The sequence below is a fragment of the Rhinoderma darwinii genome, chromosome 2 (genome assembly GCF_050947455.1).
Source record: "Rhinoderma darwinii isolate aRhiDar2 chromosome 2, aRhiDar2.hap1, whole genome shotgun sequence".
In the NCBI taxonomy this organism is placed as follows: domain Eukaryota; kingdom Metazoa; phylum Chordata; class Amphibia; order Anura; family Rhinodermatidae; genus Rhinoderma; species Rhinoderma darwinii.
The window spans coordinates 291,756,463-291,774,440 of NC_134688.1; the positions used below are offsets into that span (position 1 = coordinate 291,756,463).

Genomic DNA, 17,978 nt, shown 5'->3' on the forward strand with positions numbered 1-17,978 from the left:
TTCAGCGGAAAATATGTTCTGCCCAGCTTGTGCCACTGGAGACACACACCCCAAAAATTGTTAAAAGGGTTCTGGCAATGCCATATATGTGAAAGTAAACTGCTGTTTGGACTTTTGGAGCGCAGATTTTACTTGTTAGTAGTTTTGTTTGGATTTTTACTGATATTTCAGTTTATAATTTGGGGGCATATATGTGCTGGGCAGAGTACATCAGGGCATAATAAACTGGTATAACAATGGGGTAAAAAAAAATAAAAAAATAACCCATAGATTTGTGGTACACTTTGAAGCAATCATTTATGCACAGGCCAGTGACTCACTGTTAAATCGTGTCCTTTCTTATCCCCCTTTTGGTACACACTCTGCACCTTTGCAGTTTGGGGAATTTTGCTTGGAGAGTGTTGTCCTAATATCAACTTCATGTTTTTTCTTTCCTGACTTACAGGTGCCATAACTCATTTTATACAGCTGACACCTGCCGCTAATTACGCGGGCTTAGCTTCTTAGCCCGCACCATCTTATTGTCGCCACCGGAAGCCTTTTAGGCCTCACCTCCGGGCGAGGACTAGGAGGCTTCCCTACTCGGCAGACTGGGGGGGCCAGTGTTAGGCCTCCAGTTGCCATCGTGTCGCGGGGATGCCGATTGGCTACAAACCCCTTAAAGAGGCTCTGTCACCAGATTTTGCAACCCCTATCTGCTATTGCAGCAGATCGGCGCTGCAATGTAGATTACAGTAACGTTTTTATTTTTAAAAAACGAGCATTTTTGGCCAAGTTATGACCATTTTTGTATTTATGCAAATGAGGCTTGCAAAAGTACAACTGGGCGTGTTTACAGTAAAAGTCCAAGTGGGCGTGTATTATGTATGTACATCGGGGTGTTTTTACTTCTTTTACTAGCTGGGCGTTAGGAATGGGAGTGTATGATGCTGACGAATCAGCATCATCCACTTCTGTTCGTTAACACCCAGCTTCTGGCAGTGCAGACACACAGCGTGTTCTCGAAAGATCACGCTGTGACGTCACTCACTTCCTGCCCCAGGTCCTGCATCGTGTCGGCCACATCGGCACCAGAGGCTACAGTTGATTCTGCAGCAGCATCAGCGTTTGCAGGTAAGTAGCTACATCGACTTACCTGCAAACGCCGATGCTGCTGCAGAATCAACTGTAGCCTCTGGTGCCGATGTGTCCTCGCTCGTCCGACACGATGCAGGACCTGGGGCAGGAAGTGAGTGACGACACAGCGTGATCTCTCGAGAACACGCTGTGTCTGCACTGCCAGAAGCTGGGCGTTCTGAAGAGAAGTGGATGATACTTCTCGTCAGAACGCCCAGCTAGTAAAAGAAGTAAACACGCCCAGATGTAACACACATAATACACGCCCAGTTGGACTTTTACTTTAAACACGCCCAGTTGGACTTTAGAAAGCCTAATTTGCATAAATACAAAAATGGTCATAACTTGGCCAAAAATGCTCGTTTTTTAAAATTAAAAACGTTACTCTTATCTACATTGCAGCGCCGATCTGCTGCAATAGCAGATAGGGGTTGCAAAATCTGGTGACAGAGCCTCTTTAACCCCTTCCCGCTCCTTGACGTACTATTACGTCATGGCAGCTGTATCGTTCGCGCTCCATGCCGTAATAGTACGTCTCGGGAGTAACGGCCGTTTCGGCCGTCCTCCCGACACATACAGGAGCTGTGACGCTGCTGTCTTGTTCAGCAGCTGTCACAGCTCCTACAGCGGGGACCGATCGCTGTGTCCCCGCTGATTAACCCCTTAAAAGCCGCGTTCTATAGAGATCGCGGCTTTTTAGGGGTTAAGCTGCCATCGCCGGCCTGCTACGCGATAGCGGCCGGCGATGGTGACTATGGCAACCGGACACCAAACAATGGCGTCCGGCTATGCCATAGACGGAAGCCTAGTGGGTCCTGACAACGTCAGGACCCACTATGCTTGCTGTCAGTGAGTAGCTGACAGTTCTAATACACTGCACTACGCATGTAGTGCAGTGTATTAGAATAGCGATCAGGGCCTCCTGCCCTCATGTCCCCTAGTGGGACAAAGTAATAAAGTAAAAAAAAAGTTAAAAAAAGATGTGTAAAAATAAGAAAATAAAAGTTTTAAAAGTAATAAAAGTAAAAGTCCCACTTTTTCCCTTATCAGGCCTTTATTATTAATAAAAATATATAAACAAACAAATAAACTATACATAATTGGTATCGCCGCGTCCGTAACGGCCTGAACTACAAAATTATTTTGTTATTTATCCCGCACGGTGAACGCCGTAAAAAAAAATATTAATAAACCGTACCACAATCACAATTGTTTGGTCACTTCACCTCCCAAAAAATGGAATAAAAAGAGATCAAAAAGTCGCATGTACCTAAAAATGGTACTGATGGAAAATACAGTTCGTTACGCAAAAAATAAGTCCTCGCACGGCTTTATTGATTGAAAAATAAAAACGTTATGGCTCTTAGAATAAGGTAACACAAAAAGTGAATGATTGTTTACAAAACGTATTTTATTGTGCAAACGCCATAAGACATTAAAAAAAACTATAAACATCTGGTATCGCCGTGATCGTATCGCCCCGCAGAATAAAGTTAATATATCATTTATAGCGCACGGTGAACGCTGTAAAAAAAAAAGTATACAAAAACAATAGTAGAATTGCTGTTTATTAGTCACCACGCCACCTAAAAATAGAATAAAAACTGATCAAAAAGCCGCATGCACCCCATGAAAACTACAATGGATTCCTCAAGGGGTCTAGTTTCCAAATTGGGGTCACTTTTGGGGGGTTTCCAATGTTTTGGCACCACAAGACCTCTTCAAACCGGACATGGTGCCTAATAAAAAAGAGGGCTCAAAATCCGCTAGGTGCTCCTTTGCTTCGGAGGCCGGTGCTTCAGTCCATTACCGCACTAGGGCCACATGTGGGATATTTCTCTAAACTGCAGAATCTGGGCAATAAGTATTGAGTTGCGTTTCTCTGATAAATCCTTTTGTGTTATAAAAAAAATGGTATAAAAAGAGTAAATGTCACCTCTACTTTGCTCTAAATTTCTGTGAAACACCTAAAGGGTTCATAAACTTTCTAAATGCTGTTGTGAATACTTTGAGGGGTCTAGTTTCTAAAATGGGGTGTTTGATAGGGGTTTCTAATATATGGGCCCCTCAAAGCAACTTCAGAAATTAACTGGAACCTAAAAAAATAAATAAATGAGGCAATACTTCGCTTCTTACATTATACTGATAATGAGCCGTGCCCACTCCGAGATGACCCCAGTTTTGACCGTTTGTATAAACGGAGACCCCTATTAGACCGTTCCAGTGCCCGGTTTTCCCAAGCATACACCCCCGAGAAGTGTTTTTCTATTGATGAGTCCCTGGTACATTTTAAAGGGAGGGTTCAATTCCGCCAGTACCTGCCAGGTAAGAGGGCAAGGTATGGCGTGAAGATGTATAAGCTGCGAGAGTGCATCAGGGTATACCTACAGATTTAGGATATATGAAGGAAAGGCCACCCCCAAACCAGACTGCATCCTGGACTACAATAGGTACATGGGAGGGATGGACTTGTCAAATCAAGTCCTGAAGCCCTACAGCGCCATGCGGTGAGGTATAAGAAGCTGGCCGGGCACATCATACAGATGGCTTTGTACAATGCGTATGTGCTACGTCGATGTGCAGGCCAGAGGGGAACTTTCCTGGAATTTCAAGATCTAATCTTTAGGGACCAGGAAGGGGGGGCGCATCGTACCAGGGCAACACTTTCCAGGAGAAGGTCCCCAAACCGGTGGAAAGGGAAAGAGTCAAAAGAGGTGCAGAGTCTGCTATAAGAGGGGGATAAGGAAGAACACAATATACCAATGTGACACGTGTCCCGAAAAACCAGGGCTCTGTATAAAAGATTGTTTTAAAATGTATCATACATCCCTTGATTTTCAATTTACCCTGATGCACTCCGCACAGCTTACCCCCCTCATCTTTCCCTTCTGAGCCCTGCCGTATGCCCAGGCAGCTGATAACAGCCACATGTAGGGTATTGTCGTACCCAGGAGAACCCACATTACAATTTAAGGGGTGTATATCTCCGGTGGCGCATGCTGGGCACACTATATTGGACACTGAAATGGCATATACATATATAAAATTGCAAATCTCACACTGCACCATCTGCTGCGCATTATCTTTTACACAGTACCTGTGGGGTCAAAATGCTCACTACACCTCTAGATGAATGTCTTAAGGGGTGTAGTTTTTAAAATGGGGTCACTTCTCGGGGGTTTCAACTGTACTGGTACCTCAGGGGCTTCTGCACACATGACTTAGCACCAGAAAAGCTCCAGTAGGCCAAATGGTGGTCCTTTCCTTCTGAGCCCTCCCATGGGCCCAAAGGGCAGTTTATCACCACAAATGGGGTATTGCCGCACTAAGGACAAATTGGGCAACAAAATGGGGTATGTTGTTCCTTGTGAAAATTAGAAATTTTGATCAAAAATGACATCTTATTGGAAAAAATATCATTTTTTTCATTTCACAGCCCAATTCAAATAGGTGCTGTGAAAAAACTGTGCGGTCAAAATGATAACAAAAACCATAAATGAATTCCTTGAGGGGTGTAGTTTCCAAAATGGGGTCACTTCTGGTGGGTTTCCATTGCTTTGATACCTCTGGGGCTCTGCAAATGCAACATGGCACCCGAAAACCAATCCAGCAAAATCTGGACTCCAACAAACACATAGCGCTCCTTTCCGTCTGAGCCCTCCCATGGGCCCAAACGGCAGTTTATCACCACAAATGGGGTATTGCCGCACTAAGGACAAATTGGGCAACAAAATGGGGTATGTTGTTCCCTGTGAAAATAAGAAATTTTGATCAAAAATGACATCTTATTGGAAAAAATATAATTTTTTTCATTTCACAGCCCAATTCAAATAGGTGCTGTGAAAAACCTGTGCGGTCAAAATGATAACAAAAACCATAAATGAATTCCTTGAGGGGTGTAGTTTCCAAAATGGGGTCACTTCTGGTGGGTTTCCATTGCTTTGATACCTCTGGGGCTCTGCAAATGCGACATGGCACCCGAAAACCAATCCAGCAAAATCTGGACTCCAACAAACACATAGCGCTCCTTTCCTTCTGAGCCCTCCCATGGGCCCAAACGGCAGTTTATCACCACAAATGGGGTATTGCCGCACTAAGGACAAATTGGGCAACAAAATGGGGTATGTTGTTCCCTGTGAAAATAAGAAAATTTGATCAAAAATGACATTTTATTGGAAAAAATATCATTTTTTTCATTTCACAGCCCAATTCAAATAGGTGCTGTGAAAAAACTGTGCGGTCAAAATGATAACAAAAACCATAAATGAATTCCTTGAGGGGTGTAATTTCCAAAATGGGGTCACTTCTGGTGGGTTTCCATTGTTTTGATACCTCAACGCCTCTTCAAACCTGGCATGCTGCCTAAAATATATTCTAATAAAAAAGAGGCCTCAAAATGCACTAGGTGCTTCTTTGCTTCTAGGGCTTGTGTTTTAGTCCACGAGCGCAGTAGGGCCACATGTGGGACATTTCTAAAAACTGCAGAATCTGGACAATACATATTTAGTAGTGTTTCTCTGGTAAAACCTTCTCTGTTACTAAAAAAAAATTGAATAAAATTGAAATTCAGCAGAAAAAATGAAATTTGCAAATTTAATTTCCACTTTGCTTTAATTCCTGTGAAATGCCTGAAGGGTTAAAAAACTTTCTATACGCTGTTTTGAATACTTTGAGGGGTCTAGTTTTTAAAATGGGGTGTTTTATGGGGGTTTCTAACACATAGTCCCCTCAAATCCACTTCAGAACTGAACTGGCACCTTCAAAAAAAGGCTTTTGAAATTTTCTTAAGAATATGAGAAATTGCTGTTTATGTTCTAAGCCTTGTAACGTCCAAGAAAAATAAAAGAATGTTCAAAAAACGATGCCAATCAAAAGTAGACATATGGGAAATGTGAACTAGTAACTATTTTGGGTGGTATAACTGTCTGTTTTTCAAGCAGATGCATTTAAATTCTGAAAAATGCTATTTTTTGTAAATTTTCTCTAAATTTTGCAATTTTTCACAAATAAAGACTGAATATATCGACCAAATTTTACCACGAACATGAAGCCCAAAGTGTCACGAGAAAACAATCTCAGAATCGCTTGGATAGGTTTAAGCATTCCGACGTTATTACCACATAAAGTGAAATATGTCAGATTTGAAAAATGGGCTCTGAGCCTTAAGGCCCAAACTAGGCTGCGTCCTTAAGGGGTTAAATGCAGCTGTCGCTTTTGACCGCTGCTTCTAAGAGGTTAATGGTGGGGATCGGGGTTAGCTTCAGTTCCCGCCTTTACAGCAGGATGTCAGCTGTAACATACAGCTGACACCCTCAGCTGATGGCACAGGCTCCGCTTCTGAGCCCATGCCATCCATTTGTTGCGAGTATATGACATATTGCGGGAAGCACTAGTTTTCCATGATGAATACTTACGACAAATGTCAGGATGGAGTTAACACACATCAGCATTTACAGAACCTGTTTACCCTGTAAAAATAAAGTATTAAAAGTGAGTTATCCCTTCTAGAAAACCACTGTAAAATTTAATAAGCCATTTTATATGCATAGTCATAAAAAAGTGTGAATGAGATTCTGCTCCTACAACTTACTTGCCTCCTGCAGCCTTACTACCACCCATAACCTAAGTTAACCCACACTTGCCTACTAAAGTTATCTGATTAGAAACAATAGAAAAAATATATAATGAAAAATTTAATTACCCTACAGCTGCATATATAAATTCTTAGACTTCGTTCTTTTACAGCAGCGTTCATTATATCAGGTCATTCTCAGGGAACCGTTTGGGAATTACGTTTTTGAGCAGAAGTCTTAGTTGTACTATTTTGAGCACAATACAGTAATACCACATATCTGACATTAGTCAGTGACAGTTCATCTAACAGTGTGCTATAAAATCACAGTATGGAGTGTTCTATTTTTTATTTATTTTTTTACTATAAGTTTGTCAGTTGTAATGTTTCAACTTATTGTCTTGACTGTAGTTCCACATTATGTGCAAGGGTGTGTTCACATTGTGTTACCACTACATTCGGCGCATGCTCTGGGAGAGCTTCCAGCGCGTATTCCAAAATTACCCATAGGGCCCCAATGACATGGCGTATATCGAAAGAATGTCCTTTTGACTTATGCGGAACACCTTTTTTAGTAGACTACGCTATTCTATGAAGAGGCAAAAAGTTTTAAAAAAAAAGTATATCAGGTAGTACAATTTTTTTTTTGCAATGGGGTCCTATTCGTGAGGTTTTCCTTTACAGTGAAATATGCTGGCGCTTTCAGTCAGAGGTATATATTGAGAAATACTACTGACATACACCTCTAGCAGAAGGCTCAAGCGCGATGTGAATAGATCCTAACTGTTTCTTCGTGACTGATTAGAAGAATCTGTGGGCTATTATTTTTTTATTGCTATAAAATACAAAAATGATGGCAATGACCAAGTAGCTTAACATATGTTTTTTTCAGGTTACAGATATGCGTAATGTAGTATTCCGTGAACGCAGGTCATGGGATCAGTTTCCTGGTGTAGGTCAAAGTGTTGGATGTACAGAAGGAAACCTAACTGAGACTAGTGAGATACCAGGTACGGTAATGTTATTGTTCATGGTAAAACTAATATTCAGGCAGAAGACAACATTTTCTTCCTTAAAGGGAATGTGTCGCTAGAATTATTATTATTTTTATTTTTTTTCAGTTAAACAATTAGTATTTGAGTGATTACACATTGTTTTAATTTTTTTAATTTTTTCACAAGTCAGGAAATATTATAAATTAGATTCTAATTTATAACATTTCCATGTGCTGGTCGCTAGATGGAGCAGTTCCCAAAATTGTAGCACGGTCACTGTGGTAAAGTAACCTCATTGATTTATGCTGCAAATTTGGGGTGTCCTCACACAATCCCCCCTCCCTTCTTCTGGCTAGTGCCAGGAGAAGGAAGGGTTTGAATCTTCAAACCTCCTACACTGTGTGCCGCCATTTTCTGAGCGACTGCACAGTGTAGGATGATTAGATACAGGGCTCAGCAGACAGTATCACACGAACATAATACACACATCACATACATGAACATAAATTACCTGCTCCTGCCGCCTCCGCTGGTCTACGCTCCTTGCGCCTTCGCTTCGTTGAACATATGGCCAGAAGCCGCGGCCCGAAGTCATCCTCTTACTGTCCAGTAGTGGCTTCCGGTCCACATGAAAATGCCGCCGGATTTCGCTCATACGAACGAGCTTAGTTTTGGTCTGTGTGGGAGCGGCGCATGCGCCGTTCCCACACAGACGGCGTACGCTTCTGTGAATGGAACGGCTCCAGTTCGCATTCTCTATGGAGTTGTATGTGCCGTATTCCATCTCCGTATGTGTCGTTAATCGACACATACAGAGATGAAAGAAAAAATGGCAGCCCCCATAGAGAAGTAAAAGTAAGAACACAGTAAAAAGTTTAAAGTCACAACACTAATAAATAAAATTTTTGTTTATATTTTATTAAAAGCAATATAATAATTAAAAAAAAAATTCATGACACCTTCCCTTTAAACACACAAAAGCTGTTTTTGCATTTGGTGATTTGAGATTTTTGTCTATGCACAGCCAGAAGGAGCCAACCCGTCCCTCTCAGTGCATCTGATTGGTTGGTTGAAAGGGCTCAGGTTTCTTCTTTACCATAACTCATGGTATGGTAATTTAAAGAGGCTTTGTCACCAGATTATAAGTGTCCTATCTCCTACATAATGTGATCGGCGCTGTAATGTAGATAACAGTGGTTTTTATTTTGAAAAACGATCAATTTTGAGCAAGTTATGCACAATTTTAGATTTATTCTAATTCGTTTCTTAATAGACAACTGGGCGTTGTAAAGAGAAGCGTATGACGCTGACCAATCAGTGTCGGGAGTGCGAATAGACATCGCGTCCTGGCTGGAGGCAATGTCTTCACTCTCAAGACTGATTGGTCAGTGTCATACACTTCTCTTTACAACGCCCAGTTGTCTATTCAGAAACTAATTAGCATAAATCTAAAATTGTGCATAACTTGCTCAAAATTGATTGTTTTTCAAAATAAAAACCACTGTTATCTACATTGCAGCGCCCATCACAATATGTAGGAGATAGGGCACTTATAATGTGGTGACAGAGCCTCTTTAACAGTATGGGGACATTGCCAACCAAGTGGGAATGAAGTCTAAAACAGTCTGTCACAATACAAGCCAAATAATGTATCTTCGTTCATCACCCATTTTCAACTTCTAGAATTACATTTGTGTTTTTAGGTCCTCGGCTTTCTGTACAACAATTCTTAAGCAGACTCCCTAAATCTGTTGTCCAAGGTGGTCGTGTCATGGATATTCAGGGTCCTATTAGAGACACTCTGCTGGTATGTATGTTTCCGCACATTGTATATGTTTCGTGCTTTCTAGCCTCATTATTAGATGGAGTCAGAATATGCCTGTAACACCAGTGTTTAACCGTTTATTTATGTAGTAGTCTGAAGTCTCTAGGAGAAAGATTTAAATTGCCATACTTAACTGGATATGCACATTCGATTAACCCCCTTAAGGATGTGGCTTAGTTTGGGCCTTAAAAGAAAAGTGGCATCTATATTTGTTTTCATGATTAAAATCAGATAGTAAAACAACCTTTTTTCTGATCAATTTTTTTTATTGTCGATATTTTTTATTTTTTTTTATATTTTCTTTACATGATTATGGGGGCAGCCATCTTGTATGAGCTGCTGTTAACTGCATTTAGAGATATGCTTTACAGCAGCCACGTGAACTGTGTGAACATGAAGGGACCTATTGACTTCTATGGGGGAGTGTTCTAGATATGCTCCGTGACCTGTGCAGAGGCCATTGTGCAGGAAGGAATAGGAGGGGTGTGGCCATCACCTATTGTCAATGGTGGATCCTGTGTTATCTATATGGAGGTGTTACCTTTCATTGCAATCCTGCCTGTAATGATAAGATAACTACTGTTCTGTAGAGAACACTTCTCAGCAAAGGCCCTTTTACACCGGCAGATAACCGGCCTGTGCAGCGAGCGCCGATACATCGTTGACCGGCGCTCGCTTGCTCCTGTCACACAGAGCTATGGATGGGGACGAGCAGTCGTTACTCCGATCGCCCGTCCCCATCCATTATTATCATGTTTTACACAGGGAGATGTGCTGCCGACAATGATAATATTTAACTTTTTTAAAAAGATACGACCAGCAGATTATTGAACGTTTGCTCGTTCACCTGCTGATCGCTGCCCTGGTCCAGGTTTTCTTTTCTCCCTTGTGGATTCTTAAGAAATGTGTTTAATATAAAATCTTGATTTAAACAGTAGGTATTTTTTTAATGACACATTCCCTTTAATGATACCGCAAATTTTTTTCCATTTGTTTTCCTCTCTGCATTCCATAAGCCATAACTTTTTTTTATTTTTCTGTCAACGTACCCATATGAGGGATTGTTTTTTGCAGGACGAGTTGTATTTTTAAATGGCAATATTTTGGAATACATATTATGTATTGTATAACTTTTTTTCAGTTCGTTTACCATGGAGTATAAATAACATAATAACTTTAGTTTCTGGGTTGATAGGATTACGGCGATACAAAATGTATATGTTTTTTTTATATGTTTTACTAATTTTGCACAATAAAAAACGCTTTTAAAAAGATTATTTGTTTTTGTCTCGCTGCATTCCAGGAGCCATAACACTTTTATGTTTCTGCTGACGTAGCTGTATGAGGGCTTGTTTTTTGCAGGACCAGTATTCAGTGGTACCATTTTGGGATACATACAACTTTTTTTACCAGACACAATAAACAAAAAAGAGTGTTTTTTTGTTTATATTTTAAACGGCGGCCTTCACTGTGCAGGATAAATAATATGTTCATTTTATCATACAGGTCATTACGGGTGCTACAATACCAATTCTGTGTATTTTGTATATATATTTTTCATTATAAAGCATTTTGTAAGGTAAAAGCTATTTTTTTTTTCTTGAGATTGTTTTTCTTTTTCTATAAACTTATGTGACATTTTTGTCCCTTTTATGGGACTTGAACATAAGATCTCCTGATCGCTTCAATAATACGTTGATGTGACAGTCAGCCTATTATGTATAATACATCCAGCACTTGAAAGTGATGGTGCAGGCACAGCTCCTATGCCTGCGGCATCACTGAGACGTACTAGACATGCATATATCCCACGACGTAATAGGACGTCATAGAACGTTAAAGTTGCCAAAACACGATAATTTTAATAAGGCTACAATCTAATGTTTATGGTGACAACCTTTCATCTACTGTTGGGGTGAAAGTAGGATCGTGCATGTTTAAATGTGATGGTTTGTTCTCCCCGAGCTTATTCCCCTATCCCTATTGAAATAAAAATGTATGCTTGGCTAATTTAAAGTAATCAAACTTTAGCTCCCCTGACACCTGTATACAATGCATTCGGAAAGTCTTCAGTCCACTACAATTTTTTCACATTTGTTGAGGCCTTGTGCTAAAATAAAATGTCACGTTTTCCCCATCATTCTGCACTCAATACCCCATAATGACAAAGTGAAAACAGAATGTTCGTAATCTTTGCAAATTTATTGAGAAGGGAAACTAAAATATTAGATTGACATAAGTATTCAGACCCTTTACTCAGTACTTAGTTGAAGCAGCTTTTGCAATGATAAGTCTCCAGTCTTCTTGGGTATGATACCACAAGGTTTAGTCACCTGGATTTGGGGATTTTCTGCCATTCTTCTCTGCAGATCCTCTCAAGCTCTGTCAGGTTGGACGGGGACCGTCGGTGGACAGATATTTTCAGGTCTCTTCAGAGATGTTCGATTGGGTTCAAGTCAACGCTCTGGCTGAGCCACTCACGGACTTTCACAGAGTTGTCCCTAAGCCACTCCTGTGTTGTCTTGGCTGTGTTCTTAGGGTCATTGTCTTGTTGGAAGGTGAACCTTCGGCCTAGTCTGAGGTCCAGAGCACTCTGGATCAGGTTTTCATTAAGAATATCTCTGTACTTTGCGCCATTCATCTTTCCCTCAACCCTAATCAGTCTCCCTGTCCCAGCTGCTGAAAAGCACACACACAGCTTGATGCTGCCCCCACCATGCTTCACTGTACGGATGGTATTGGGAAAGTGATGAGCATTGCCTGGTTTCCACCACACATGCTGCTCAGAATTGAAGCCAAAAGTTCAATCTTATTTTTATAAGCCCACAAAATGTTGTTTCTCACAGACTGAGAGTCCTTTAGGTGCTTTTATTGCAAACTCGAGGCAGGCTTGTATGTGCCTTCTACTGAGGTAGGCTTCTTTCTGGCTGCTCTGCCGTGAAGCCCAGATTGGTGGATTGCTGCAGTGATGGTTGACCTTCTGGAAGTTTCTCTCATCTGTACACAGGTTCTTTGGAGCTCTGTGTTCTTGACCACTGTGTTCTTGTTCACCTTTCTTACCAAGGCCCCCCTCCCTGATTACTTTCTTTGGTGGGCAGACAGCTCTAGGAAGAGTCCTGGTTGTTCCAAACTTCTTCCATTTAAGAATTATGGAGGCCACTGTGCTCTTAGGAACTTTCAGTGCATCAGAAAAAAAAATTGTACCCTTCCCCAGATCTGTGCCTCCACAAAATCCTTTCTCTGAGCTCTACAGGCGGTTCTTCCCTCCTCATGGCTGGGTTTTTGCTCTGATATGCATGATCAGCTGTGAGACCTTATATAGACAGGGGTGTGTCTTTCCAAATCCTGTCCAATCAAATGAATTTACTAGAGGTGTACTCCAATGGAGGTGTAGAAACATTTCAAAGATGAGCTAGAGAAATAGGAGGCCCTCAGAGCTAAATTTCAAGTGTCATAGCAAAGGGTGTGAATACTTATGCCTATGCGAAATTTGAGTTATTAATAAATTTGCAAAAATGTCTAAAATTCTGTTGTCACCCTCAATATGGGATATTGAGTGCAGAATGATGGGGGAACAACTTATTTTTTTACAATTTTAGCACAAGGCTTCAACATATCAACATGTGAAAGAGTGAAGACTTTCCGAATGCACTGTACATGCTCAGCAGAATAAACAAATGAGCCTATTTATTGCCATAGGCAGAGGTGGTTTGCCAGACACATAGAGTGCCCTCAACAGATTAAGAAACTCAGGCCCTATACATTGTTGACTAATGGACAATTATCTAATGTGTTTGGCCAGCATTTATAGACATCTTAAAGATGTCACTGTCTTTTGACAGTTGCTCTTTAGGTTATGCAATATAGGTATATAATAAGTATATAACTGAATGAAGTGTATCCTGTAATTTTGTTGTAAATAGGTTAATACACTGGTAGAATGGCATGTTGGTAATCTGTCACTTTTTATACCTTATATGTCCATTTTTTAGGGACATGAAGCAGGCGAGAAGACACAAGAGAGCCTTGTGGAATCTCCACTTGTGTTGTCAATGGATAAGGGGTAATATATTTGAATCAGACTAATTGACATTTAATGTAGCATTACTTGTTCATGTAATATTACTTGTTTGGTTTCAACTGTGTTTTTATTGAAAATTTTTCAAAAATATACATATAACTTAGAGCAGCATGAAGGGCCATGCAATTCACATAGTAAGACAGTAACTTTCAATAGACAGACAAAACATCTGGGAAAAAACACAGGGGTTTAAGGGGGTGAGGGGGGGGGGATAGTCGGAGCTCCACCTACCACCTAATCTTGAGTTCCCTGTATCCAATACTTGTCCCACGGGTCCCACACCACTTTGAACCTGTCCAGTTCATTGTCAATAGAGGCCGTCATATGCTCCATTGTACGTATTTCCCTAATTCTAGTTACTAAGTCGATGTGGGAGGGAGGGGTTGTCTGTCTCCATTTCCATGCTATCAACGTCTTAGCGGCTGTGAGAAAGTGTCGAAAGAGTCGAGCTGGTGATTTCCCCAAAGACCTAGGGGGAACATTTAGGAGGTAATGAAGAGGGTCTAAGGGAATATCCTGCTGCAACACCGCCAATGCCAAGTTCTTAACTTCCAACCAATACTGTTGTACCAGTGAACAGCTCCAGAAAATATGGAATAGATCACCTCTCTGACCTCTACATCGCCAGCAATCCGACGGAATACCCGGATTGAAGCTATGCAGAAAGGCAGGGGTATGGTACCAAAACATAAGGATTTTATATTGGTTTTCCTTATATGCAGTGCAGATGGAGGTTTTAGCTGCTTGCGACCAAATAATCTGCCACAATGAGAGCGGGATGGATTTATTCAGTAAGGCCTCCCACTTCAACATGTATCTATGCCCAGGCGGAGGGGAACCCTCCGGGGATAGCAATAATGCATAAATGGCTGAGATAAGCCCCCTAGTGGTGGTAGCATACCGACATAACCTTTCGAAGCTTGTAGGTGCAGTAACCCGCGTGGATCTAAAAGTTTGCTGCATGTAGTGTCTAACCTGAAGATAGTGAAAGAACGCAGCGGAGGGAATATTATGATGTTTTTGAAAGTATGAAAACGGGTGAAGCTCTTGCGTGTGGGGATCAACCATATCAGCCAGGTGAAATACCTCAATTCCCGTCCACAATCGGACTATTCGGGAGGTAGTGCCCCCCGGAATAGTGGGAGTGTAGAGTACCGAAGTCAAGGGCGGGCAACCCGATGCCAAATGGAAGCGGTTTTTACAGGTTTCCCACACCTCCCTTTGAAATCTCATGGGACCCAATAAAGATGCAGTCGGCATTACCAGTGGGTCACCCCATAACAGGGAGTTTGGGTGGACCGGGGCCATCCATAGCTTCTCTATTTCGGTCCATTTATTGTACGCCCTTAAAGACACCCAGCTGGGTATGCGACGGAGGTGTGCCGCCCAGTAGTACTTCACCACATCAGGGACCGATAGCCCACCCGCAGATCGACCCGATAATAAAACTGATTTCGGAATTCGATGTCTGCCGGAATGCCATATGAACCTGAGGATAGAAGACTGCATGGCCCGCAATTCCTTCATAGGTACTGCTACCGGCAAAGTCTCAAAGTAGTACAGTAATTTAGGGAGCAAGGTCATTTTGACCGCTGCTATGCGCCCAAAAAATGACATGGGAAGAGGATCCCACCTGGCCATTAGCTGACGTAGCTCTACAAACAGAGAGGGGAAATTAGCCTTGTAAACCGACGTATAGGAGGGAGTGAGTTGAACTCCTAAGTAAGTCAGGGAGGTTTCCTTCCAGTTGTAGGTGTAGTTGTGTTTGAGTAGCTGGAGCTCCTGGTGTGGGACATTAAGAGGGAGCGCTTCCGTTTTAGATGTATTAGTTTTATATCCTGACAGCCTCCCATACCTACGGAGAACTGTAGTAAGGTTAGGGAGGGAGGTATGAGGTTTAGTGATAGTCAAGAGGACGTCATCTGCAAACAGGGAAACCTTAAACTCTTTATCTTGTATCTGGACCCCCGCTATATCCCTGGATTTCCGTATTTGAGCTGCTAAAGGTTCTATGCATAGCACAAATAAAAGTGGGGATAGGGGACACCCCTGACGTGTACCATTCCAGATTTGAAACGGAGGGGAGGTGGAGTGTGGGAGTTTAATTGCCGCTGTCGGTTTGGAGTAGAGACCACGCAGTGCTGTCAAATAAGGGCCCGAAATCCCAAATGAATTTAGAGTTTCGAACATAAATGGCCATCCCAAGCGGTCAAACGCCTTCTCTGCATCTAGACTAAGAAGGATCGCCGATTCCTTTTGCTTTTGGAGGGCATCAATGAGGTCAAGGGCCCTTCGTGTGTTGTCTCCTCCTTGCCTAAGAGGCACAAAGCCCACTTGGTCTTTGTGAATCAAAGAAGGGAGCCAAACATTGAGTCTATTAGCTAGAAGACGGGTGAAAATTTTTAGATCCGAATTCAGAAGGGCTATGGGTCTGTAATTGGAGCACTCTGCGTGGTCTTTACCCGGTTTAGGGATCAGCGTGATATGAGAATGCAGGAATGTTTGAGGGATGGGAGAACCCTGTAGGAATTCATTAAATAAGGAAGCCATCCGTGGAACCAAGATCTCTGCAAAGGTCTTATAATACCCATATGTAAAGCCATCTGGTCCAGGGGCCTTACCACTAGGGAGGTCCTTCAATATATCAAACAATTCCTCCGCAGAGATCGGGGCATTCAGGGATGAAAGCTCCTCATCTTTCAGTTTAGGGAGAGCACAGGAAGAGAGATATGCTTGCAGCGTTTCCCTCCGACGAGCCGGATCAGGTGGTAAGGTATTTGGCAGGTGGTATAAGGATTTATAATAGTCATGAAAAAGTGTGGCTATCGTGTCTGGGTGATGCTGGAGTATGCCCGCCTTATCCCGAACCGCCTGTGGAGTACGAACAGTCGCCTGATCCCGCAATAGTCTGGCCAGAAGCGAGTGCGCCTTATTACCTTTGTCGTAATATTTCCTTTTTGTGTATAGTAATGACTTTTCTACCCCCTTCATAGCTAAGTCCTTGAGTTGTGCTCTAGCCTCTATCAATTTCCGTAGTGTCGGGACCGCCGGTTTAATCCCCATTTCTCTCTCCAACTTAGTAATTGTCCGATGGAGAGCCACCCGCTTGGCCCGAGAGTCTCTTTTCAATCTAGATCCCATTACTATGCATTGCCCTCTCATCACCGCCTTATGCGCCTCCCAAAGAGTGGATACTGAAGGAACCGATCCCTCATTAAGTGCATAAAATATATTACTTGTTTGTATGATAGCATCCACACTGATATAATGCTAGGACTGTATTATATATATATACACTACCGTTCAAAAGTTTAGGGTCTCTTAGAAATTTCCTTATTTTTGAAAGAAAAGCACAGTTTTTTTCAATGAAGATAACATTCAATTAATCAGAAATACACTCTATACATTGTTAATGTGCTAAATGACTATTCTAGATGCAAACGTCTGGTTTTTAATGCAATATCTACATAGGTGTATAGAGGCCCATTTCCAGCAACCATCACTCCAGTGTTCTAATGGTACATTGTGTTTGCTAACTGTGTTAGAAGGCTAATGGATGATTAGAAAACACTTGAAAACCCTTGTGCAATTATGTTAGCACCGCTGTAAACAGTTTTGCTGTTTAGAGGAGCTATAAAACTGACCTTCCTTTGAGCTAGTTGAGAATCTGGAGCATTACATTTGTGCGTTCGATTAAACTCTCAAAATGGCTAGAAAAAGAGAGCTTTCATGTGAAACTCGACAGTTTATTCTTGTTCTTAGAAATGAAGGCTATTCCATGCGAGAAATTGCCAAGAAACTGAAGATTTCCTACAACAGTGTGTACTACTCCCTTCAGAGGACAGCACAAACAGGCTCTAACCAGAGTAGAAAGAGAAGTGGGAGGCCCCGCTGCACAACTGAGCAACAAGACAAGTACATTTCTAGTTTGAGAAATAGACGCCTCACAGGTCCTCAACTGGCAACTTCATTAAATAGTACCTGCAAAACGCCAGTGTCAACGTCTACAGTGAAGAGGCGACTCCGGGATGCCGGTCTTCAGGGCAGAGTGGCAAAAAAAAAAAAGCCATATCTGAGACTGGCTATTAAAAGGAAAAGATTAATATGGGCAAAAGCACACAGACATTGGACAGAGGAAGATTGGAAAAAAGTGTTATGGGCAGACGAATCGAAGTTTGAGGTGTTTGGATCACACAGAAGAACATTTGTGAGCTGCAGAACAACTGAAAAGATGCTGGAAGAGTACCTGACGCCATCTGTCAAGCATGGTGGAGGTAATGTGATGGTCTGGGGTTGCTTTGGTGCTGGTAAAGTGGGAGATTTGTACAAGGTAAAAGGGATTTTGAATAAGGAAGGCTATCACTCCATTTTGCAACGCCATGGCATACC

General features: G+C 41.9%; 1 protein-coding gene across 1 annotated transcript in view; it reads left to right on the forward strand.

Annotated features, from left to right (window-relative positions):
• Window positions 1-17,978, forward strand: part of UBXN11 (UBX domain protein 11) — a 73,815-nt gene that overhangs the window by 40,605 nt on the left and 15,232 nt on the right. The window contains exons 10-12 of the mRNA XM_075853458.1: window positions 7,581-7,698; window positions 9,387-9,490; window positions 13,501-13,571. Coding sequence (XP_075709573.1) covers window positions 7,581-7,698; window positions 9,387-9,490; window positions 13,501-13,571 — 293 coding nt within the window. The remainder of the gene's footprint in view (window positions 1-7,580; window positions 7,699-9,386; window positions 9,491-13,500; window positions 13,572-17,978) is intronic.